This window comes from Canis aureus, chromosome 10, assembly GCF_053574225.1.
Source record: "Canis aureus isolate CA01 chromosome 10, VMU_Caureus_v.1.0, whole genome shotgun sequence".
Lineage (NCBI taxonomy): Eukaryota > Metazoa > Chordata > Mammalia > Carnivora > Canidae > Canis > Canis aureus.
Window position 1 is genome coordinate 13,026,475 of NC_135620.1, and position 27,228 is coordinate 13,053,702.

General features: G+C 38.0%; 1 protein-coding gene and 1 long non-coding RNA gene across 15 annotated transcripts in view; one reads left to right on the top strand and one right to left on the bottom strand.

Annotated features, from left to right (window-relative positions):
* The window catches only part of LOC144321982 (uncharacterized), a 566,375-nt gene that overhangs the window by 240,355 nt on the left and 298,792 nt on the right, over positions 1-27,228 (bottom strand). For 11 of the 14 annotated variants that reach the window (XR_013387531.1, XR_013387526.1, XR_013387525.1 and 8 more), the window contains one exon: positions 930-973. The exons of 2 other annotated variants lie outside the window; for them this stretch is intronic. Coding sequence is in view for 6 of the 12 variants with exons in the window: in XM_077911385.1 (XP_077767511.1) it covers positions 930-973 (44 nt within the window). In the remaining 6 variants the exon portion in view is untranslated. Of the gene's footprint in view, positions 1-929; positions 974-7,260; positions 7,466-27,228 lie in introns of all 14 variants that reach the window. One more of the 14 variants, XR_013387527.1, reaches the window with a different exon arrangement.
* LOC144321983 (uncharacterized) overlaps positions 5,222-27,228 on the top strand; it is a 67,554-nt gene continuing 45,547 nt past the window's right edge. The window contains exon 1 of the long non-coding RNA XR_013387533.1: positions 5,222-5,314. This is a non-coding gene — a long non-coding RNA (uncharacterized LOC144321983). The remainder of the gene's footprint in view (positions 5,315-27,228) is intronic.

Sequence of the window (27,228 nt, forward strand, 5' to 3'; positions counted from 1 at the left end):
CTTTAATAACGTCAGACAATCTCCTTAATTTAGCCACAGGGTTAGGTAAGACGGAGAAACCACTCACTGTCTATAAAAGGTAGATCCCAAGGGCAGGCTCAGGTGTAGGCAACTTTAGAGTATTAATGAACTGTACACTACACTGGTTTGGAGGGCCCTGGCCCATCAATGTTGGTTTACTTCAAGAATTTTGGATATTATATAACAGTATCACTTCAGTAAAAAACCTTAGCCATTAGCATAGTGACTTTTCTGAGTTCTGCGATGACATGTTTTCTAAACGTCGTAACGGTCATCAATTAACGTTATTGTTAGTCTTTTATATCCTTACAGCTTTTCTGATTACTTCTCAGTTATTGAAAGAATACTGTTGATATTACCCCCTATAGTCATGAGTGTATTTCTTTTTCCAGTTTGTCAATTTCTGCCTCACATATTTGGAAATTGAATTTTTAAGTCAGTATATGCTTATGTATATCTTTCTGATGAATAAGTTCTTTTGTCATTATAAAATGCCCTTCTTACTATTAATAATAATTTTTGTCCTGAGTTTTATCATTATTGTGTACTGGCAATATCTTTTTCCTTTTTATTTTATTTTATATTTTTTTACTTTAACTAAACTTGTATCCTTAAGGGTGACTCTTTTTAACAGCCTGGTAGTCAAAGGGCTCCATCTCTTTAAAGATGACATAGATTACCTAGGAAATAGGGTTTCATATTTTCTTTGTGAAAACTTACACTAAGGATTTCCAGGGAGAACTTGGGGCTCTCTATTTGGAGCTGACATGTAATCACAGATCTTCCAGCAGAGTGAGTGACTTTTAGAAAATTGGACCAATGAGCTACACCTTGGTGTGAATATGGGGCTCCTGCTTTCTATACAGGGCACTTTCTTACAAGAGCACCACCTTTCTTGTGTTTCTTACCTGAAAAGGTTTTCTAGAAGTATTCCACTGTCCCTCCCCAAACCCTGAAACACACAGAAAAAAACACAGGCATTTTCATTAATTTTTACTCTTATTTAGCAAAAGTTCAATGAAATGACTCTAGAAATCACAATCACTCTTGGTGAAACCTATCTCCAAGCTTGTCTCTGGGCATGTATGCTTGAGGATGGAGAAGAAGTCCAGGTTTCAATTTTCCTAATTATTTCACATTGGAAAGTCACAGTTCCGAATTCTTATGTCAGATAGACAGGTGTGTGTGTGTGTGTGTGTGTGTGTGTGTGTGTGTGTGTCTGAGAGAGAATGAGAGATGACTGCCTTCTAATAAATTGGTGAATGGCTGTGAATATGCTCCTAAAATGATATTTAGGATATTTTTTATCATTACTGTTGGACAGGAAGCCCTCTGTTATTGTTGAAGATACAACATTAGTAATACGTAGTTTCCACACCAAAAGAGCTTAAAATTCAACACTGATATTGCGGTAAAACAATTGTGTAAAAATCATAATTCAAAGAAGATAAGGCCTTCCACAGATAAGTGTAAAAAAATAGGTTGCCTGGGTGGCTCAGTTGGTCAGGCAACCAACTCCTGATTTCGGCTCAGATCATGATCTCAGGGTCATAAGATGGACCCCCGTGTCTGGCTTCACACTGCTTCACACTGATGGGGGGAGCCTTCTTGGGATTCTCTCCCTCTCCCTTTACCCCTTCCTCCTCTTAAAAAAGAAAAGATTAAGAGTAAAAGGTGAACAATGCCAGGAACATGAAGAATGACTCCATGAAGACTCTACATTGCATGCGTTTATCCATACAGTAATCTTAGAAGATACACACAAGAGAGGTGACTATTATCCTCACTTTACAAATGCTCTCAGCATCTATTTACCTAGCCCACATTCATCCAGCCAAGAGATAATAGAATAATTATTCTAACTCAAATCATCAAAATTCAAACATAGAGGGAAATATGAATTCTACTCTAGAATTCATAGTTCATTTGCCCTCTATTTCTAACTGTCAAAATAACCTAAACTAAATCATTTAATTCATTGGTCCCTGCACTCTGTGGTATAAAAGCAGATATTTTTATACTGATGATCTTAAGTTAGTTATCAAGTCCTTTAAGGTTGTCACATATGTCATATACCAAAATAATTTCAGAACTTTCCATTGACAAATTACAGAGGAAGGAAATAGGAAGTGTAAGTTTTCACAAAGAAAATATGAAACCCTATTTCCTAGGTAATCTATGACTCAGAAAAACACATTCAAATAAATCATTCTGAAAGACTGATATTAGATAAATAATAGCCAGTGTGAGAAGGAATCCAAGAATAGGGAAATGGCCATATCACCCCTCCCCTTTTTGCTTCTTTTAATATAGTGCTTTATTTGGAACTCCTTATTCCAGTTTGTAATAAGAACTTGATGCTTTGGCTTCATTCCTCACCATGTGTGGGTGATTATGGAGGAGGATGGCTGTCTGTCAAAAAGCAGATGATGCCCACAGAATGTCTGAAAATATAAAACTGCTTATTGCAAAGTGATTGCTTGGGTTTATCTGCCATGCACAGACTGTCTGGTCGATAGACAATGTAATTTGAAGGAGACAGTTGTGTTGACATGTAGTATTGAAAACACCCCTTTAATTCTTAATTAGCAGCGTGAACTGAATTTCTTAATTTTTTGAAAGAGATACCTGAAAACTAATCACTATATGACACTGCTTATAGTCAACATTATTTCATTATTAGCAAATGATGCACTTATCATTCACTTTGTCACTATTTTTAAATATCATAAAGCTTCATCTGTTTTTGATTGTAATATTTTTAAATTCCAAGATATTAATATTCCCTTCTATTAGTCATTTAAGCATACAGATGTTGTTTGCATTTATTTTTGAAAAATCTATCCATGATAGGCTAAAAGTATTGTGGTAAAGTTAGATTTACTTGCAAAAATTCTAAAATAATCAATCAAATGTAAATTTTATAATTTATAAGAATTGTACAAGATGAATGAATGTGATAAATAAATATTCTCACTAAACTCCATGTAGAATTTATAGGATTACTTAAATTTTCTTTGTAAATCAAATAGTATATGAAATGAATAGACAAATATACTTAGCAGTGACCACCCTCCATGTATTCCTTTTTAAAAGTGCTTTCAGAAAGATTAATAAATAAAATGACTAGCTTAAAATAATGCAGTGTGTGCTCAACTGCTACAATCTACACTAAAATTTTTATTCACCATTCGTTTTATAAGTTTTACATTTTGGTTTAAAAAAGAACTCAATATTTTAGGGAAATTCTCACAGGCGTACTGCCTTTTTCACTTTGGGAAATATATAAGATTAAAATAATGAATACATTGTAGCTACTTATGCCAATATTTCCCTTGATAGGATGGATTTCTAAATTTTTTAAATTTTTTTAAAGATTTTATTTATTTCTTCATGAGGGACACAGAGAGAGGCAGAGACATAGGCAGAGGGAGAAACAAGCTCCCCATGGGGAGCTCAATGCAGGACTAATTCCCAGGACCCCAGGATCACACTCTGAGTCAAAGGCAGACACTCAACCACTAAGTAACTCAGGTGCCCCGAGGATAGATTCTAAAAAACTTGAATTCCTTTGGGGCACCTGGGGGATGCAGTCCATTAAGCATCTCACTCTTGGTTTGGGCTCAGGTGGTTATCTTGCTCAGTGCAGAGTCTGTGTGGGATTTTCTCCCTCTCCCTTTGTCCATACCTCGCTTGTGTATGCATGCACTCACATCCTCTCTCTCTCTCTCTCTCTCTCTCTCTCTCTCTCTCTCTCCCTCATCAACCAATCAATCTAATACAACCCACAAAGCTTGAATTCCTTCATCTACTAGTCTGCTGAAATGACTAAGAATGTTACTGGAAGCATCTGTATTTGTATTAACAAAGCATTCATCACCTTGTGTTCAACTACTAAAAAGATTCACATACTAAATCATGTTCTCTTCATGGAAGAGCTTCATTACAAGCAGTGCAACGGCAACAAGAGAAATATGCATCACAAGGCATCCATGGTCACAGACATAGCCTCTCTGTTCTCTCAGTCCTGGGCCCTATAGTACACACCTTGTCTCTTCCAGTACAGAAGCACCACCTATGTGTGTATAAAACACCTTAACCTCAAGAAGTGTGATATTTTTTTCATAGTGGAGAGAGGGTCTGTTGTGGTGAGCTGGTCATGAAGGCATAGTCTAGGCACATTCATGTTATGTGACCATCTGTGATGTGTTTTCCAACATCAACAACCAGTTTTCTAATTCAACACCAGGTAGATGTCCAACAATTCAATTCGAACTCTAACTATTCAGAGCCAGCACAGATCCCACAGGTTACAGGTACAGTCCCATAAGACTGCCCTAACATACTAGCTGTAAATTAGGGTACTCAATCTACTTGCATTTCTGTTTTGCTGACTACAAGTTTAGAGGTTCTCATAACCCTCTCCATTCAGGTTCCATAATTTGCTAGTACAACTTACAGAACTCGGAGAAGTACCATATTTACTATTCCAGGTTTATTATAAAGGATACAATTCTGGGCACTTGGGTGGCTCAGTCAGTTAAGCATCTGCCTTCGGCTCAGGTCATGATCTCGGGGTCCTAGGATGGAGCCCATGTCAGGCTCCCTGTGAAGAGTCTGCTTCCTCCTCTCCCTCTGCCTCTCTCCCCTCCCTCCCTGCTTGTGCTCTCTGGTCTCTCTCTCTCTCTCTCAAATAAATAAATAAAATCTTTTAAAAAAAAGAAAGAAAGATACAACTCAGGAACATCCAAATGGAAGTGATGCATAGTGCAAGGTACGGGGGTGTCAAAGGTGGTACAGAGCAGCCACAGTCTTTCAGGCATGTCGCCATACCAGCATGTTGATGTGTTCTGCAACCTAGAAGCCCTCCAAATTTTAATTGAGTTTTTATAACCCAATCTTCAGCCCCTCTCTCTTCCCCCCAAATCAGGGCCTAGGTGAACTGACAGATCCAAAGCTCTAAGTGTATGGTTGTTGCCTTGGATGACTTGAACCCATCCTGAAGAATCATCTCATTAGTGTAAAAAAACAAAAACAAACAAACCTCTGACACTCAGTAAATTCCAAAGTTTTGGCAAATACATAATACTATCCCATCCCTAACCTCATACTCCATGGAAACAAGGCAAAAATCATAAATCCAGTCATTATTACCAAATAATGCTGATAGGCTGGAACATCCTACTCTTGAAACAAATTACAAAACCACAGTTACATAACATTATTTATCTCTAGTTAATTTATTTTATAACATTGGCCAAACATCACTATTGTGCTCCAGGTAACTTTGGAGGTAAGAATGTGATCAACTCAAATGGGAGGGATTAACCTGTACTATGTGGGATCTGTAATGAGAAGGCTAGCAACACAAGTTCATTTGTTTAAAATATAGAGACTTAATGTCCTCCGATAATGTTAACATATTCCTCTTTCTATTGGAAGGTAGAAACTAGGGGCAGCCCGGGTGGTTCAGTGGTTTAGCGCCGCCTTCGGCCCAGGGCGTGATCCTGGAGACCCAGGATCGAATCCCACTTCAGGTTCCCTGCATGGAGCCTGCTTCTCCCTCTGCCTGTCTCTCTCTCTCTCTCTCTCTCTCTGTCTCTGTCTCTCATGAATAAATAAATAAAATCTTAAAAAGAAAAGGAAACTCAGCAAATCAAAGCTAAAAACACAATTCATGGGCACCTGGGTGGCTCAGTCAGTGAAGTGTCTGCCTTCCGCTCAGGTCATGATCTCAGTGTTCTGGAATCGAGTCCTGCATTCATTGAGCTCCATACTCAGCAGGGAGTCTGCTTCTCCCTCTTCCTCTGCCCTTCCCTCTTGCTTGTGTGCATGCTCTCTTGCTCTTATTTGCTGTCTTTCTCAAATAAATAAATAAATAAATAAATAAATAAATAAATAAATACATACAATCTTTTAAATTATTTTTTATATTTTATTTTTAAGATTTTATTTATTTATTCATGAGAGGCAGAGAGAAAGAGAGAGAGAGAGAGAGAGGCAGGCAGAGAGAGAAGCAGGCTCCATGCAGGGAGCCTGACATGGGGCTTGATCCCGGTCTCCAGGATCACGACCTGGGCGGAAGGCGGCGCTAAACCGCTGAGCCACCGGGAGTGCCCAAAATCTTTTAAAACAAACACAATTCACAATCAATGTCTGTGACAAAGAACAATACAATTAAAATGTGTATTTTTCATGGCCTGTCAAGCGGGAACTAGGGTAGCCTCTGAGGTGAGAAATATGCTATGCTTATTTTCCCATTCAATTGAACGGAAATGTGCCCACACAAAGAACTCAGCATATATTGATTGGGTACAAATGAATGGCAGCAAAAAAGAACAGCGACTTACCTACATGTGTAGGTTTTATGTAGTCATATTAACTGAACTACAATGGACAGAATACTAGGCTAGAGACTTTAATATTGTGACAAAGCTTTACAAATTGCTTTCACCTTATCAGAGCTAACTGTTCTATAATTGCAAAGCATTTATTTGTTGTGGGCTAAGAGTAACCTTTGCTACATATGAAAGCCATGATTTTAAGCAAAATCAGGGCCTGTGTAAATTATTTGCAGAAGAAAAGAGATATCTTTTATTCAAAATATCTCCACCATCAGTCTGTTTTATGACCTACAATTTCTACCATAATTCTCCTCCCCTTCCTCTTCCTTCTTATTTTGTCCTACCAATATTACAAATGGCTCTTAAACTTCAAACATATCTGAGAGAGGTACCCTATTAAGCCAAATGAACACCTTCAAGTACCTCAATACCTCCCTACAGAGAGGATGAGAATACTGGCTTGGTAAGTTCAGATATAGAAGAAAATCGAGAAGGTAATAAGACATTGCAAATCCAGGAGCTTGGGAAGACAGGAGCTAGAGGTAACAGAAAGGACAAGGGTGGGTAGGTGGTGATGTAATTTATCCACTTCATTTAATCACCCAAAAGTATACTGTATATTTGAAAAATATGACACTATCCCATTTGGAGAATATTCAAATGTGATAGAATATTTCAAGTCAAGGAAAACACTGGTTTCCTCCTCGTACTCTTGTATAGGAGACACTGGTGGTTGCTTCCCTGTCTATCTGTATGCCCTCTCTCCTTCTTTATAGAACTGTCATGTTGTTCATGGATCCACTATGATCCTGACATTTCTGAGAAGTCTAGAACAATCTGCAGTCCCAAGGCATGGATCCTAAATTTTATAAGCCAGTCTCAGTCATTACCTTACCCTTGACAATTGGCCTAAGTGTAGATTTGTGATATAATTTTCGCCAATGCAAGCTGAGTGCTAAGCCTGGGTCCAGATCCTGGGCAAGGTGTTCTCAAAGAAGCAGACATTGTCTCTTTCCTTTGGCACCACTGTGTCTTGGTCTGACACCTGGAAGTATGGCACCCTGGAATCTGGTCTGAAGACAAAGCCCAGATGATGAGGACTGTAGAGAAGAAAGATGATTATTTCATCAAGCCACTATCTTACACAACCTTAGATGGGCTCTGACTGCCCTTGCTATGCAGGGAGAATAAAGTCCACTACTCTTCACTGCCACTTGCAGACAATGATTTCTATATTGTCAAATCCCAGGTACACCTTTCAGTTCTTTTCTTACCTCGAATTTATAGAAGCTTTGACACATTTACCGATTTTTTTTTTCCTTCTCAATATATATGGTTTCTATGAAAGTAGAATCTCCATTTTTTTTTCCTTCTGCATCACTTGACACTTCTAGATCTCCCTCTGTGTTAACCACTAAAATCTGGGGTTTCTCAAGGCTTAGGCCTTGGGCCTCTTTTCTTTTTTTCCTCTACTTCCTCCATAGTTGATTTTATTTTTCCTTGGCTTAAACTACCACCTATAACCTGATGATCCCCACAGGTACATCTCTGCTACAGACCTGAGGTATGCATTTCTGACTGCCTGATTGGGATAGCCACTTTGGTATTCCACAAGTCTCTCCTGCTGAAAGAGTCCAAAATTGATTTGTAGATGATTCCAACTAAACCACCTCCTCTATAGCAAACCCAAACAGGCTTAAATGATGCTTCCAGTCAATTCAGAAACCTACGAGTAAGACTTGACCCATTTCTTACATCCTATCTACCAGCAATGTGTCTTGAATCCATCTACCTCTGTCTCTCTAACACCATTACTGCCTCCTTCATTGAGAGCAGCAATACCTTTAGTCTACACAACACAACAGCCTCGTACCTGAGGTCCCCACATTAGATTTCCTATGATCCATCTCCTATGCAGCAGCTAGAGTGTTCTTTTATTATTTATTTTTTGCTTGTTTTGGTGTTTTTGTTTATTTGTTTTGAGAGAGAGAGTGTGAGCTTAAGTGGGTGAGGGGCGCAGGGGAGAGGGACAGAGAGAACCTTAAGCAGGCTCCACACCCAGCATGGAGACTGATGTGGGGCTTGATCACATAACCCTGAGACCATGACCTGAGCTGAAATCAAGAGTTGGACACTTAACCAACTGAGCCACCCAGATATATACTACATCTTCTTTATCCATTAAAAAAAAAAATGAAATCTTGCCATTTGCAACAAAGTGGATAGATCTAGGGAGTATAATGCTAAGTGAAAAAAATCTGTCAGAGAAAGACAAATACTGTATGATCTTACTCATATGTAAAATTTAGGGAAAAAAAATGAGCATAGGACAGAAAAAAAAGAAAGAGGCAAACCCAGAAACAGACTCTTTAACTGTAGAGAATTGATGGTGGCCAGAGGAGAGGTGGGTGGGGAAATGGGGAAAATAGATGATAGGGATTAAAGAGGGTGCTTGTGATGAGCACCGGGGGTTCTACAGAATTATTGAATCACTATATTGTACACCTGAAACTAATATAACACTGTATATTAATTAACTGGAATTTTTTTTAAAAATTAAAAAGCATTTAAAAAATGAAATTAGATCATTGCTAAAAGCCTCTTGTTTCAATGCCATTCTGGTCTACTTATACCTAAATCTCAAATGTTTTAAGGAGCTGAGACCAGCATACGATCTAGACCAGCTGACCCTTCCAATATCACGTCATGAGTTTCTGACATGTTCATCATGCTCTAGACACACCAGTTTCTTCCATTGCCTTTGAAGGGGACAGACCTTTCCCCTTCTATTTCACTGGGTTAATTCCTGCTCCTTTTTAGGTTTCACCCCAAATATTTCAAAGTGATGACAGACACAACCATCCCATTTAAATTGTATTCCCACCTTTTATTCTCTCTTATGGAACTGTATCATTCTAGCTGTAGAGCACTTATGAACACTTCTATACAAATATATAAATGTGTGCAGGGCACCAGATGGCTGTTGGTTAAGCGTACAACTCTTGGTTTTGGGTCAGATCACGATCTCAGGGTCGTGAGATTGAGCCCTAGGCGGTTCCCACTCAGTGGAGAATTTGCACCTCCTCTCCTTTCCTTGTGCTCCTCCCCCACTGCTTGTGCACTCTTTCTCTCAAATAAATAATTCTTTAAAATATATACATGCACGTGTATATATACATGTATGTACACATATACATCCATATATGTGCGTGCATAAAGAACACATATATATGCGTATATACACATACACACACACAAACATTGGTATATTTAAAATCTGCATCCCCCTCTAGAGAATAAACTTCAAGATAATGAGCTAATGTCTCTTTTGTCCATCTAGCACCTACCACTGACCTTGGAACTCAGCCAAGGAGGAGTCCAGTTTTCATAAAAGTTCGAGGCAAGTGAAAGTGGTCACTGATAGGGAAAAAAGCAGGTTCTTAGAGCTACAGATGGGCATGCAGTTCCTAGACTACAAAATGGTATTAGTGAGCAGGGCTGGCCTATCCTAAAGCTAAGGCAGAGGCAAACAGCATTTATATTATTTCCATATTGCCTTATTGATACAAATATCCCTTAGTCTTCAATTGTCATAAGATAGGTTTCAGTTATACAATCTCAAACAAAATAAATAAGTCATGTTCCTAATTTTTATTTCTGATATTTTATGGCTACCATAACATTACAATTAAATGCACTGGTTTTTTTTTTTTTTTTTAAGATTTTATTTATTTTTTGAGAGAGAGAGAGCAAGAGCTCAGGAGAGCTGTAGAGGGAGAGGGAGAAGCAGCCTCCCTGCTGAGTAGGGAATCAGATTCTGGATTTGATCCCAGGGCCCTGGGATCATGACCTTCGCCAAAGGCAGACACTTAACCAACTGAACCACCCAGGTGCTCCAAAATTAAGTGCATTGTTACTAAATATTGACTTGCTACAAATTAATGAAATGACTGATTCCTACAGATTTGAATAATGTTACAGAGAAGAAAAAAGTATAGTAGAAATAGCATGACACTCTATCAGAGCTAAATTTGAAACCCACTTCTGACAATTACTAGTTACAGATTTGGAGGAAGGTTACCTATTTTTTAGTACTTGCTTTCTCACTTGTCATAACTAGGCTATATTTCCTTCTGGCAGGATTCCTTTATAAAGGAATGCACACAATAGTAAACATTGCAAGTCCGGGCACAGTAACAAGAGCTATAATGCTGCAAATGATCAAAAGCTAATAATGTAATCTTATTGTATTTTGTAATCTAATTTGTTTTTTTTTTTAATTTTTTTGTATTTTTTTTTTGTAATCTAATTTGTTAATGAAGAAGCCAATATATGTAATGTTTTCAAGGGAGAGCACAGCTAGACATATTGACTAATGAGTATTTGTGTGGACATGAAACTGGAGCTAAAAGAGTAGATAAAATATATGAAAAGCCAAAAGAAGAATTTCTGTGGTTTATGATTAACTTTCAAATATGATTATACTGAAAAAATATATTTCCCCACACATTTATGAAAATAATTGAATCTATCAATAGTTTGCCCAAGTTCATATTCTGTTATATTCTAATTTTTTTATATTGCAATATCCATGAAACAATGCTTTCCTTCTATTTCTACAGTCTAATGAGCCACCTAGATGCAAAGTCATGCTCAAATCTATTGGCAAGTTGCTTTACTACCAAAGAATAATGCTATCACTCATCTATGCACAAACAAGGCTTACATTGCCCTGAAAATCTGTTTAAAAAGTCAGAATTGAACAGTAAAGGCTTTATTTCATACTCCAGAGCCACGTGAAAAGTGATCTCATCTATTTGGCTTGTTTAAAGGTTTGTTTGCTCTTTGGAACCAAGCAATAATAATTTACCCTTTGCCATTTTTAATTATTTCTTTAAAAATTGCATAAAATTACCAGGAGAAGAAATGCCATCTATAGTATCTATGCAAAAGGAAGTACAAGAGTTGAAATACATTCACTTCCCTATCCATACTTTTAGTGCAAACATTGTTCATGAGCTACCCTGATGGTTATGGTTGTCCTTAGGGACAACATAAAAACAAACCAAATATTTCCACTTCTTCACCTGCTCTCAGTTCAGCTATGAAATCTGCAACTCCAAATCTCAAACTCAAACTATTGCAAATCATTTTTCATTTGCCAAACTCCATATCAATCATGCTCACAATAAATTCTAGCCACCCCATTGTCCATAATACCACCCCCAATAATGCTCTCTAGAAAAGTAATTTTTAAAATTCTGAACTTTTGGGGGGGAGGAGCAAGATGGCGGAGGAGTAGGGTCTCCAAATCACCTGTGTCCACCAAACTACCTAGAAAACCTTCAAATTATCCTGAAAATCTATGAATTCGGCCTGAGAATTAAAGAGAGACCAGCTGGAATGCTACAGTGAGAAGAGTTCGCGCATCTATCAAGGTAGGAAGACGGGGAAAAAGAAATAAAGGAACAAAGGCCTCCAAGGGGGAGGGGCCCCGCGAGGAGCCGGGCTGAGGCCGGGGCGAGTGTCCCCAGGACAGGAGAGCCCCGTCCCGGAGGAGCAGGAGCTGCACCGACCTTCCCGGGGGAAAGGGGCTCGCGGGGAGTTGGAGCAGGACCCAGGAGGGCGGGGATGCCCTCGGGCTCCCGGGGACACTAACAGACACCTGCGCCCCGGGAGAGTGCGCCGAGCTCCCTAAGGGCTGCAGCGCGCACGGCGGGACCCGGCGGGACCCGGAGCAGCTGAAGGGGCTCGGGCGGCGGCTCCGCGGAGGGGGCTGCGCTGCCCCGGGAGCAGCTCGGAGGGGCTCGGGCAGAGGAAGAGGCTCCGTGCGGAGGGGCCTGCGCGGTTCCAGGAGCAGCTCGGAGGGGCTCGGGCGGCAGCTCCGCGGAGGGGGTTGCGCGGCCGGGAGCGCGAATCCACCAGCGCAGGCTCCGGAGCACAGGGCGCCGGGACACAGCCCAGGATCCGGCCTCCCCTGGGACAGGCAGAGGCCGGGAGGGCCCAGGACAGCGAGGACGCTCCTGCCCCAGCTGAGCAGATCAGCGGCCCCGCCCGGAGCCTCCAGGCCCTGCAGACGGAGTTCCTGCCGGAGCTGAATCCAGGTTTCCAGAGCTGCCCCGCCACTGGGGCTGTTCCTCCTGGGGCCTCACGGGGTAAACAACCCCCACCGAGCCCTGCACCAGGCAGGGGCACAGCAGCTCCCCCAACTGCTAACACCTGAAAATCAGCACAACAGGCCCCTCCCCCAGAACACCAGCTAGACGGACAACTTCCAGGAGAAGCCAAGGGACTTAAAGAACACAGAATCAGAAGATACTCCCCGGTGGTTCTTTTTTTGTTTGTTTGTTTTTGTTTTTGTTTTTGTTTTTGTTTTGTTTTGCTTTTTGATTTGTTTCCTTCCCCCACACCCTTTTTTTCTCCTTTCTTTTTCTTTCTCTTTTTCTTCTTTTTTTTTTTTTTTCGTTTTTTTTTCTTTTTCTTCCCTTTTTTTTTCTCTTTCTCTTTTCTTTCCTTCTTTCTCTCCTCTCTTTTTCTCTTTTTCCCAATACAACTTGCTTTTGGCCACTCTGCACTGAGCAAAATGACTAGAAGGAAAACCTCACCTCAAAAGAAAGAATCAGAAACAGTCCTCTCTCCCACAGAGTTACAAAATCTGGATTACAATTCAATGTCAGAAAGCCAATTCAGAAGCACTATTATACAGCTATTGGTGGCTCTAGAAAAAAGTATAAAGGACTCAAGAGACTTCATGACTGCAGAATTTAGAGCTAATCAGGCAGAAATTAAAAACCAATTGAATGAGATGCAATCCAAACTAGAAGTCCTAACGACGAGGGTTAACGAGGTGGAAGAACGAGTGAGTGACCTAGAAGACAAGTTGACAGCAAAGAGGGAAACTGAGGAAAAAAGAGACAAACAATTAAAAGACCATGAAGATAGATTAAGGGAAATAAACGACAGCCTGAGGAAGAAAAACCTACGTTTAATTGGGGTTCCCGAGGGCGCCGAAAGGGCCAGAGGGCCAGAATATGTATTTGAACAAATTCTAGCTGAAAACTTTCCTAATCTGGGAAGGGAAACAGGCATTCAGATCCAGGAAATAGAGAGATCCCCCCCTAAAATCAATAAAAACCGTTCAACACCTCGACATTTAATTGTGAAGCTTGCAAATTCCAAAGATAAGGAGAAGATCCTTAAAGCAGCAAGAGACAAGAAATCCCTGACTTTTATGGGGAGGAGTATTAGGGTAACAGCAGACCTCTCCACAGAGACCTGGCAGGCCAGAAAGGGCTGGCAGGATATATTCAGGGTCCTAAATGAAAAGAACATGCAACCAAGAATACTTTATCCAGCAAGGCTCTCATTCAAAATGGAAGGAGAGATAAAGAGCTTCCAAGACAGGCAGCAACTAAAAGAATATGTGACCTCCAAACCAGCTCTGCAAGAAATTTTAAGGGGGCCTCTTAAAATTCCCCTTTAAGAAGAAGTTCAGTGGAACAGTCCACAAAAACAAAGACTGAATAGATATCATGATGACACTAAACTCATATCTCTCAATAGTAACTCTGAATGTGAACGGGCTTAATGACCCCATCAAAAGGCGCAGGGTTTCAGACTGGATAAAAAAGCAGGACCCATCTATTTGCTGTCTACAAGAGACTCATTTTAGACAGAAGGACACCTACAGCCTGAAAATAAAAGGTTGGAGAACCATTTACCATTCGAATGGTCCTCAAAAGAAAGCAGGGGTAGCCATCCTTATATCAGATAAACTAAAATTTACCCCAAAGACTGTAGTGAGAGATGAAGAGGGACACTATATCATACTTAAAGGATCTATTCAACAAGAGGACTTAACAATCCTCAATATATATGCTCCAAATGTGGGAGCTGCCAAATATATAAATCAATTAATAACCAAAGTGAAGAAATACTTAGATAATAATACACTTATACTTGGTGACTTCAATCTAGCTCTTTCTATACTCGATAGGTCTTCTAAGCAAAACATCTCCAAAGAAACGAGAGCTTTAAATGATACACTGGACCAGATGGATTTCACAGATATCTACAGAACTTTACATCCAAACTCAACTGAATACACATTCTTCTCAAGTGCACATGGAACTTTCTCCAGAATAGACCACATATTGGGTCACAAATCGGGTCTGAACCGATACCAAAAGATTGGGATTGTCCCCTGCATATTATCAGACCATAATGCCTTGAAATTAGAACTAAATCACAACAAGAAGTTTGGAAGGACCTCAAACACATGGAGGTTAAGGACCATCCTGCTAAAAGATAAAAGGGTCAACCAGGAAATTAAGGAAGAATTAAAAAGATTCATGGAAACTAATGAGAATGAAGATACAACCGTTCAAAATCTTTGGGATGCAGCAAAAGCAGTCCTAAGGGGGAAATACATCGCAATACAAGCATCCATTCAAAAACTGGAAAGAACTCAAATACAAAAGCTAACCTTACACATAAAGGAGCTAGAGAAAAAACAGCAAATAGATCCTACACCCAAGAGAAGAAGGGAGCTAATAAAGATTCGAGCAGAACTCAATGAAATCGAGACCAGAAGAACTGTGGAACAGATCAACAGAACCAGGAGTTGGTTCTTTGAAAGAATTAATAAGATAGATAAACCATTAGCCAGCCTTATTAAAAAGAAGAGAGAGAAGACTCAAATTAATAAAATCATGAATGAGAAAGGAGAGATCACTACCAACACCAAGGAAATACAAACGATTTTAAAAACCTATTATGAACAGCTATACGCCAATAAATTAGGCAATCTAGAAGAAATGGACGCATTCCTGGAAAGCCACAAACTACCAAAACTGGAACAGGAAGAAATAGAAAACCTGAACAGGCCAATAACCAGGGAGGAAATTGAAGCAGTCATCAAAAACCTCCCAAGACACAAGAGTCCAGGGCCAGATGGCTTCCCAGGAGAATTTTATCAAACGTTTAAAGAAGAAATCATACCTATTCTCCTAAAGCTGTTTGGAAAGATAGAAAGAGATGGAGTACTTCCAAATTCGTTCTATGAAGCCAGCATCACCTTAATTCCAAAGCCAGACAAAGACCCCGCCAAAAAGGAGAATTACAGACCAATATCCCTGATGAACATGGATGCAAAAATTCTCAACAAGATACTGGCCAATAGGATCCAACAGTACATTAAGAAAATTATTCACCATGACCAAGTAGGATTTATCCCTGGGACACAAGGCTGGTTCAACACCCGTAAAACAATCAATGTGATTCATCATATCAGCAAGAGAAAAACCAAGAACCATATGATCCTCTCATTGGATGCAGAGAAAGCATTTGACAAAATACAGCATCCATTCCTGATCAAAACTCTTCAGAGTGTAGGGATAGAGGGAACATTCCTCGACATCTTAAAAGCCATCTATGAAAAGCCCACAGCAAATATCATTCTCAATGGGGAAGCACTGGGAGCCTTTCCCCTAAGATCAGGAACAAGACAGGGATGTCCACTCTCACCACTGCTATTCAACATAGTACTGGAAGTCCTAGCCTCAGCAATCAGACAACAAAAAGACATTAAAGGCATTCAAATTGGCAAAGAAGAAGTCAAAATCTCCCTCTTCGCCGATGACATGATACTCTACATAGAAAACCCAAAAGTCTCCACCCCAAGATTGCTAGAACTCATACAGCAATTCGGTAGCGTGGCAGGATACAAAATCAATGCCCAGAAGTCAGTGGCATTTCTATACACTAACAATGAGACTGAAGAAAGAGAAATTAAGGAGTCAATCCCATTTACAATTGCACCCAAAAGCATAACATACCTAGGAATAAACCTCACCAAAGATGTAAAGGATCTATACCCTCAAAACTATAGAACACTTCTGAAAGAAATTGAGGAAGACACAAAGAGATGGAAAAATATTCCATGCTCATGGATTGGCAGAATTAATATTGTGAAAATGTCAATGTTACCCAGGGCAATATACACGTTTAATGCAATCCCTATCAAAATACCATGGACTTTCTTCAGAGAGTTAGAACAAATTATTTTAAGATTTGTGTGGAATCAGAAAAGACCCCGAATAGCCAGGGGAATTTTAAAAAAGAAAACCATATCTGGGGGCATCACAATGCCAGATTTCAGGTTGTACTACAAAGCTGTGGTCATCAAGACAGTGTGGTACTGGCACAAAAACAGACACATAGATCAGTGGAACAGAATAGAGAATCCAGAAGTGGACCCTGAACTTTATGGGCAACTAATATTCGATAAAGGAGGAAAGACTATTCATTGGAAGAAAGACAGTCTCTTCAATAAATGGTGCTGGGAAAATTGGACATCCACATGCAGAAGAATGAAACTAGACCACTCTCTTTCACCATACACAAAGATAAACTCAAAATGGATGAAAGATCTAAATGTGAGACAAGATTCCATCAAAATCCTAGAGAAGAACACAGGCAACACCCTTTTTGAACTCGGCCATAGTAACTTCTTGCAAGATACATCCACGAAGGCAAAAGAAACAAAAGCAAAAATGAACTATTGGGACTTCATCAAGATAAGAAGCTTTTGCACAGCAAAGGATACAGTCAACAAAACTCAAAGACAACCTACAGAATGGGAGAAGATATTTGCAAATGACATATCAGATAAAGGGCTAGTTTCCAAGATCTATAAAGAACTTATTAAACTCAACACCAAAGAAACAAACAATCCAATCATGAAATGGGCAAAAGACATGAACAGAAATCTCACAGAAGAAGACATAGACATGGCCAACATGCACATGAGAAAATGCTCTGCATCACTTGCCATCAGGGAAATACAAATCAAAACCACAATGAGATACCACCTCACACCAGTGAGAATGGGAAAAATTAACAAGGCAGGAAACAACAAATGTTGGAGAGGATGCGGAGAAAAGGGAACCCTCTTACACTGTTGGTGGGAATGTGAACTGGTGCAGCCACTCTGGAAAACTGTGTGGAGGTTCCTCAAACAGTTAAAAATATACCTGCCCTACGACCCAGCAATTGCACTGTTGGGGATTTACCCCAAAGATACAAATGCAATGAAACGCCGGGACACCTGCACCCCGATGTTTCTAGCAGCAATGGCCACGATAGCCAAACTGTGGAAGGAGCCTCGGTGTCCAACGAAAGATGAATGGATAAAGAAGATGTGGTTTATGTATACAATGGAATATTACTCAGCTATTAGAAATGACAAATACCCACCATTTGCTTCAACGTGGATGGAACTGGAGGGTATTATGCTGAGTGAAGTAAGTCAGTCGGAGAAGGACAAACATTATATGTTCTCATTCATTTGGGGAATATAAATAATAGTGAAAGGGAAAATAAGGGAAGGGAGAAGAAATGTGTGGGAAATATCAGAAAGGGAGACAGAACATAAAGACTGCTAACTCTGGGAAACGAACTAGGGGTGGTAGAAGGGGAGGAGGGCGGGGGGTGGGAGTGAATGGGTGACGGGCACTGGGTGTTATTCTGTATGTTAGTAAATTGAACACCAATAAAAAAAAAAAAGAAAAAGAAAAAAAAAATAAAATAAAATTCTGAACTTTTGGTTTGCTGATTTTTTTTGCTTCCTTATAAATTCTTAGCCTTGGGAAACAAATCTTGATATTGATAGCCATAGAAAATCTACTAATCATAAATACAAACAAACTTTCATTTCTTTTATCTTGCTCTTTTGATGTATATTTTATCTTTGGGAATATTTTCAATAAAACTCTCTATATAAAGGTTTTATTTCCCCTTAAAAAATGTAGTTAAAAATTTGACTTCCTCAAAAATGATTCATGTGATGAATTTTAACATTTGTATAGTGGGAAAATGCAAACATACACATAAGAATAAAAATTAGGAAAAGTAAAATATGCTTGATGGTATTTAGGCTAAGTGTTAGGCAAATCCTATTATGGCTGGATACAAATCCATACACTCAGTACTCAATTGGAATTCAATAATCAAGCAGATAATTTTAACTACTAAACTGCTTAGGCCAGCTACTACAAACTTTCAACATCTATTGCTTCTGCTACCTGACAGCATACTCAATGTTTGCCTTTCTTAAACACAGTTTTAGTCTTAATGTAATGCACAATCTTACTAAACAATTTTAGGCAAAAATTATCTAAGAGTATGTTGCCTCTCCCATTTTCACAAAGCTAGGCAATATTTTACCCAGATCATGTTCAAAACTTAATTGGATTTAAGTAGGAGTTAGCCATAGCTCACCAACCACTTCATCACATTATCAGATTGCATTTAAATTGTTTTTAGGTAATTTAAGGAACAGATTATTTGCAGGGACTCTGGAAATAACAACACTTTCCCACAACCACAATCAAATCCCCCTGGTCATCTGTTTTTAAAAGTCAAATCCCTTTCACCCACCCTGTGAAATTTTTAAAAGTCAGATTCGCTGTCAAAGACTCCACAACGCTACATAATTCCGCTTGATATCCAAGCCAGGAATGAGAATAGAATGCTAATCTCAGCTCCACCTCTAGCTCTTTTCAGGCGATACACATGAATTTCAGATACCAAAAATAGTTTCATAGTCTCCCTCCTCTGGTCCTTTAAAATATTATTTAGCAATCTTGGGGTAGAGTCTTTTGGGTTTTCTATGTATAGTATCACATCATCTGCGAAGAGGAAGAGTTTGACTTCTTTGCCAGTTTGAATGTCTTTTATTTCTTTTTGTTGCTTGATTGCTGAGGCTAGGACTTCTAGTACTATGTTGAATAGCAGTGGTGAGAGTGGACATCCCTGTCTTGTTCCTGATCTTAGGGGAAAGGCTCCCAGTGTTTCCCCATTGAGAATGATATTTGCTGTGGGCTTTTCGTAGATGGCTTTTAAGATGTCGAGGAATGTTCCCTCTATCCCTACACTCTGAAGAGTTTTGATCAGGAATGGATGCTGTATTTTGTCAAATGCTTTCTATGCATCTATTGAGAGGATCATATGGTTCTTGGTTTTTCTCCTGCTGATATGATCAATCACATTGATTGCTTTACAGGTGTTGAACCAGCCTTGCATCCCAGGGATAAATCCCACTTGGTCATGGTAAATAATCTTCTTAATGTATTGTTGGATCCTATTGGCTAGTATCTTGTTGAGAATTTTTACATTCATGTTCATCAGGGATATTGGTCTATAATTCTCCTTTTTGGTGGAGCCTTCGTCTGGTTTTGGAATTAAGGTGATGCTGGCCTCATAGAACGAGTTTGGAAGTATTCCATCTCTTTCTATCTTTCCAAACAGCTTTAGTAGAATAGGTACGGTTTCTTCTTTAAACATTTGATAGAATTCCCCAGGGAAGCCATCTGGCCCTGGACTTTTGTGTCTTGGGAGGTTTTTGATGACTGCTTCAATTTCCTCCCTGGTTATTGGCTTGTTCAGAGAATCCTAACTCTGGGAAATGAACAAGGGGTGGTAGAAAGGGAGGTGGATGGGGGGTGGGGGTGACTAGGTGACGGGCACTGAGCGGGGCACTTGATGGGATGAGCACTGGGTGTTATGCTATATGTTGGCAAATTGAACACCAATAAAAAAATTAAAAAATAATAAAAAATAAAATAAAATATTATTTAAAAAGTAGGCAATTGTAACCATTCATTAGGTTTGTAGCCTCAGGAGTAGATGGCTTCAATCAGACAAAGTGGGAAACATCTGAGAAATATTCTTACCCACACCACTCAACAGTTAAAGGTGCATATTGATTCAACCACCAGTGCTAAAGCTTTTATGGAAAGGCTGGGAGAAATTTTTCTTTGTTGTTTCATTAAATACCTCTTGGTCAATTGTGACATATCTGCCATGGAGCGCCATTTCACAATGCATTCCATAGCACATGAAACTGGCACAAAGTTAATATATTTTACAAGTAAAAGAGTCATGATGTTTTCAGGTAAATTTGGGACACAGCAGGAAAGCCAAGTTGAGGACAAGTAAACAGGTTTTCTTCCCCAATTTCCCAGAGCTTTCCATATATTAATTTGAATTAGGAGCTCCCATAAATGAGAGTGTAAATGCAGTTTCTCAAAGCAGATGGAGGAGGGAGTACACAAATTGCAGAAAGAGACAAACTTAGGTACATACCCAGGTTTATCTTGTCATTCTACCTGTTGAGGTGGTGAAAACCTCTCTGTACTTGAGCCTCCTAATCTGGCAGATGATGCCAGGGATGAGAGACAATCTCTGGACATCCACGCATGAATGGGCTGATCCTGGGACTGTCACTTAGGTTCTAGAGCTCTAAGGCAAGTTACTATACACTCTCTGAATCCTGAAGCTTCCCTTTTGAAAAATAAACATAATGACTCAGTAATACTGTGTTGCCACCTGGTTGTCATGTTCTTTCTCGTTTTGCTTTTTGGCCTGGTATGACATCACAACATACTCTTTTTATCTTCTCATTCAAGTTGTGAGTTATTTCCTGAACTGGCCACCTCATCTGGCCAACCATTCATATTTAGATAAACCAAACCCCATCGGTATATTATGAAATCAGCACATTCATCTCCTCCAAAGTTATAAGCTGTTAAGGGACATATTACAAAATAATGTGAAAAAATTCAGACACTACACTAGCCAACAGAGTAAATGATGCTCCCAGCAAACTACCAGTGCCATCTCATGGGGCTGGCTTTGCCTTTGGTTGCTCCTCTGCCCTTGTGCTTTTCTCTGGGAGCATATGACCTGTGTATACCAAGTGGTGTCAGAGGAAACAGAATGGAATGAGACTAAGGCATAATGTTCTGTTTTGGTTGTACAATGGTAGGCTTCAGTCCTTACCTTTGGCAAAAAGAAAAAACTTAAGCCAAGTTTTTTTCCTACCCATAAAATTTAATCAATGCCTACATATGGTATATGAATGAAAAGAAAAGATTCTAGACTCACTTTCAGAAAGAATCTAAACGAGCTAGATTGCAACCATTTTAAACCTGCTGAAGTCCAGCATCTCCATTACTTCATCTATTTTTTACCCTGGTTATCGGTATATTCTTCCTACATCAAACAGACATACTTCAGGTCTTATGGTTCTTAACATCTCTGTAATTTTTGACGGTTGGTTATTGATTGCTGCCTTGTGAAATTTTCTTCTTCTTCAGTGAGCATGCCATGGTACTGTCCAAATTTACTTTTAACCCTCAAATCATTCCTATCTCTATGCAGCCACATCCTCTACCTAGCCTGTTGCACCTCTATCTACAGATTCAACCACTACCAATACACAGATTCATTAATTCATCAAATATTGTTTCAGTGCCTGTATATATTTGATGTCCTATGATTGACACAGAAAGAAGTACTGAAAGAAATGGGCATAGTCCTTGAAACTAGAGAACACACACACACTAAGTTGTGGTAAATACCAGAAATAAGTGGATATGGCATCATGTCAAAAATAATCAGACTGCAATGAAATGGAGAGCCAGCTTACACTGATTAGAAAATCTAATGGAGAAAACTTGGTTGAGGGAAGGCCTAGGATATCATACATTAAAAATTATGAGCCATTATACAAGTTTCAAAACTTTCACATATATATAATTATATAAAGCATGTTCTCTTACCATAGGGTAATTCAGCTACAAATCAATATCAATCAGTAATGGAAAATAGTCATATATTATTGACATCAAATACTGAGTTGTCAACTACTAAATAGTCCATTAGTCAGAGAAGAAACCAAAATGGAAATCACAAAATATTTTGAATTGAATGACACTGGAAAGATAGCATTGAAATTTGTGGTATACAGCTAAAGCTAGGCTTACAGGGAAATATACAGTATAGTCATTATTTGAGGAGGACACATAGATAGATATAAAAATTAATATAAATAATAATTACATTTATCTATGTCAGAACAAAACTTAGGAAATAAAACTTTAAAAATAACACCATTTGTGGGGTGCCTAGGTGGCTCAGTTGGTTTAGTGTCTGACTCTTGGTTTCAGCTCAGGTCATGACCTCACAGGTCCTTGAATTAAATCCCCCATCAGCTCCTGGCTCAGCAGAAAGTCTGCTTAAAGATTCTCCCCGTTCCCTCCCCCAACTCATGTACTCTCTCTCTCTTAAAAAAATAAATAAATAAATATTTAAAAAATACCATTTGTAATAGCATCAAAAAAACATAAAATTCTAAAGAGCACATCTGGCAAAGCATATGCAAAACCCCTTACACCAGGAAAATGTAAAACTTTATTGGGAAAAATTAAAGAATATCTGAGTAAAAAAAGGAAAAATTTTACATTCATGGATTGAAAGTCTTTCCAAATTTCTCAATATTATCCCAATAAAAACCTAAGTAGCATTTTTGTGGAACTTGTCAAGCTGATCCCAAAATTAACATAGATATACAAAGGGCCAAAATTTGCCAGGAACAAAGTATGGAAAAACTTAACATACCAGGAATTGTTATAAAACTATGGTAACTAATGGGGTATGTATTGGTGCAAGAAAAGACAAAAAAGCCAATGGAACTAAGATCATCCAGAACTAGAATTACATAGGAATGCGCCCTTGATTTTGACAAAATTTTTACTATAGAGCAGTGATGAAAAAAGCAATATTTTCTATAAGTGGTGCTTGGTAAATTAACTAACAAACTAGATAAATAAATAACAAAAAATACATTTCCTATTTGACAACATACACAAATACCAACCTCAAATGGCTAAAAAATAAGAATGCCAGAGTGAAAATAAATATGACTTTGCATCATGGGATGATTCATTAACCAGAAAAAAATGATCTAACACAAAAAATATAAATAAAATATATATAAATAATATAAATTATATTATTTTATAATTATTATTAATGATTATTGATAATTATTAATAATTTATTATTAAATTATTTTATTAAATAAATATAAATAAATTAGACTGCATTAACATTCATGACTTTTTTATCAAAAGAACACAGAAAGTTAAAAAGCAAATGGAAGATTATACTTGCAAGACATATAACTGACAATGGGGCTCATATTAAAGAAATAATAAAGACCCTTCATTAGCTAAAAAAGCAATTCTTTAAGGGGGCAAAAAATTTTAAGCAGCACTTCATAAAAGAAGAGACCCAGTGACCCAAAAACATTTAAAAGTTACTCAGCTCTGATATTGATTAAGGAAATGCAAACTAAAACTTACAGGATATCACTGTATAACCACCAGCAGGGTTAAAATCTAAAAAGCACACACCAAACAATATTAGAATGGCAAGGTTATCGAACAGCTGGAAGCTCATCCACTGTTAACGAAAGTATAAATGTAAATGGGTATAATCACATTAAAATCTGTTTGACATATTGCACTAACCTTGAACATGATACAATAATCCCACTTCTAGATTTGTAGCAAGCAGAAATAGATTTATATGATGTGGAAGTTATGTACAATAATGTTCATAACAGCATCCTATATAACAGCTCCAGACTAGAAAAATGCTTAATGTTTATCGGCAGTTGAAAGGTTAAATAAATTGTGGTAGACTATGTAAAGTCACCATATAATGGAATACTTTATAGAAATAAAGTTGATGAACCATAGCTAGCACACAAATTGGATAAATCTAACAAGGAAAAAAATTGAGCAAAAAAATTCACACAGAAAGATGCATAGTAGATGATCACATTTGTATAAAGTTTTTAAAATGTATAGTATTTGAAGTTAAAATAGTGGTTACAGGGGCACCTGAGTAGCTCAGTAGTTGAGCTTCTGCCCTTAGCTCAGGATGTGATCCCAGGGTCCTGGGATTGAGTCCTCCATCAGGCTCCCCGCAGGGAACCTGCTTCTCCCTCTGCCTATGTCTCTGCCTCTCTCTGTGTTTCTCATGAATAAATAAATAAAATCTTTTAAAAAATAGTGGTTACCTTTAGGGAGGGGAGTAAGATTATGGGAGGATGAGAAGAGCATCTAATAGGCCACTAGAGTTTTAATTTCTTGACCTGTGTAGAGTTCACTTTGAAGTAATTTACTGAGTTATGATCTTTTGGTACATATACTTGTGTGTCTATTTTTAATACTTCAATAACAAAAATGTCTAGCCTAGAAAATCCAATGTTATCATGTCTTTCCACAACATAAAATCTTTCAATGATTCCCCACATCTTCAGGATGAAACCAAGAATTCATGAGGCACTTCAAATTGTCTTAGTCTCATTTCCTCTCCTTGCCATACAGACACCATCTCTTCTAACCACACAAAACTGCTTGCAGTTCCAGGAATACTCTCTTTTGTGACTTTGCTTCTGAGGTGAGATCTAGAATATATAAAGTGGTCTTTCCTTGCCCATTTAACCAACACCACTTCCCTATTAAGTGCTACCTCCTCCAGAAAGCTGCACATGAACCTCGTGCCTCAAGTACATTTCCCTCCTTTGTATTCTCTTAGGACCCTTTGTCATGCCTCAGTAAGAGCTCTTGTAACTATTGTGATTAGCAGCCTTCGTGTCTATCTCTTCCTGGAAATTATGGGTCTTATTCCATTCTAGGTTCCTGGTGCCAAGCACAATTCTTGGCATATACTAAGTGTTTGATAAATATTGTTGAATTAAATTGTTTGCTTGTCAATTGGTTGAAAAACACAAATAGTGTCAGTAGTAAAAAGAAGAGTCAGCTCGTTTATACATATTCATCAATTGTGCCATGCTTGGAGAGAATGGTCTGGAAAGGGTAAGATAACGAAAAATCATAAAGGAAGCAGACATCAAATTTACACTATACGATCATATGATCACTGAAAGTTAGGGCAATTTTTTCTAGTTCACTCAGATCATTTTCTGGTTACTCTTTCCCTGGCTAGGTCTAATTGGTTTATAATGAAATAAACATTTTTTTTTCTGTTCGGCATTACAGAATATTTTATGTATTCACCATTGGCAATATGGAATTTACATATCTGGAAGGTCAATTACTACTACATCTTTTCTGAACGTTTTGAGAAATCAAATCACAAGTCAAAGTGAATCAAATCTGCAGATTCCTTATCGAGGTCCTAATTTCTTAATAATTTTGGTCAGGGCATTTTTCACAGGGTTATCTATATATACATAATAAGTATTAAAGACTAGTTTAAAAAACTCTGATGTTCTATCTCTGTCAAAGTAAAGTTTCCAAAGTGTTCATTCCATTTTTATAGAAAGGCAGATTAAGAAGAAAAACTGGAAACAAACCCTCTGCCCATAAACCTATGGGAACAACAATGCGATGGATTTTTCTGAGCCTATCAGAGAGCAATGATCCCCAACAGTTAGTTATCTCTGAGGCCCATCAGAAGCATCTTTGACGAAAACATTTTCACAGAAGTCAAACATCTTTAAATTTGTTTTCACGCAAAGCCAAACACATAAAACCTTTCTCTCTAAATTCAAAATGCACTTTATTCTCTTTTGCAGCAGCATTCTGCAGCAGGTAAATAGATAAGGCATCTTAAGAAAACTGGTTTCTTGTCCTTTCAGCATTGTTTTTCCTCTCCAATATGTTAGCCAGACTCTTTGATTTTATGTAGAGAGAGCTCATACAAAAAGGGAAAGGTCTGTAGAAAGGTTATAAGACTATCTCCCAGGATTTAATGGCTGTCAGGCATGGAAGGGAAAGTAGCAGAGCCTCAGGATTCCACAAATGTGAATCTAAATATTGCTAGAGACACACAAGCAGAGATTTACTTCTCATGTCTCCTATTGTACTTCTTCCTACAGACTGGTTTCTGCTGCACACCATGCCAGGTGATAGAAAATATCTCTCTAAGCTTCTGAGATTATTACAGATACCATTACACAAAGAGGCTGACTCTGTTTCCTTCCCTCCTCTGTATATGTATTTGCGTGTGTGGTGATTCATAAAATATATACAATATGTATATAATATATATGTATATATACGTACACATATATTCCGTGTTTACATGTAAAGATATACTTATAATGTGATTAAATTTAAATTTAAATAATTACAAATTTATAGTTAGATTTTAAATTTGTTACATAATCTAAATAATTCTATTTATATTATTTATATATATTTAACTGGATGCGTCATTTGTTATCTTTATCTGTAATGCTTATCAAGACACATCTCTAATGGTATACAGAGGATAGATTTCAACTCAAAAAGTATGTTTGATATATGTATATATATGTTTGATATATATATATATGTCTATATATCAACTCAAAAGTATGCACACATGCATATAATATATATATCACAGACACACTCATACACATCTACTATGAGAAAGGAAAGCTAACTTGCCTTGCTCATGTCAAATGTACAATTTTGGACCAACCACCAATTAGATGACTAGTATGACTCAGTAAAATATAGCTTTTGTGGGCCTCTTCCACCTTTGTGAGTCAACAGCATGTCAAGTTACCTAAAAGCCAAAATGAAAAGTCTAAACAAAATGGCAATAAATGCCTATTCTTTTAAGTCAAGGATAAAAGCTTTGCTAATAAAAAAAAAAAAAACTCTACTTACTTAGCAGTGTTAGGACTGACATTCAACAAAGATTAATCACTCAAAAGAATCGTTCATTATTTATAACACTATACTTGTTCATCCTAAATATAGGACATTCTTTGTCTTCTCTCATCTTACAGATGAAGCCTACATTTTAAGAACTATGTTTCACCTCACTGATATCATACCCAGCTTAATTCAAGGCAATTGTAGTTTTTTCAGGAACAAGACACTCAATTTCTGCAATATCGAGAAATTTCAATAATTCAGAAGTCAGTTTCACAGATTTTTGTAAAATATTTATCTAATTACAGAAAACTACATTAAAATTCTTATGTTCTTTC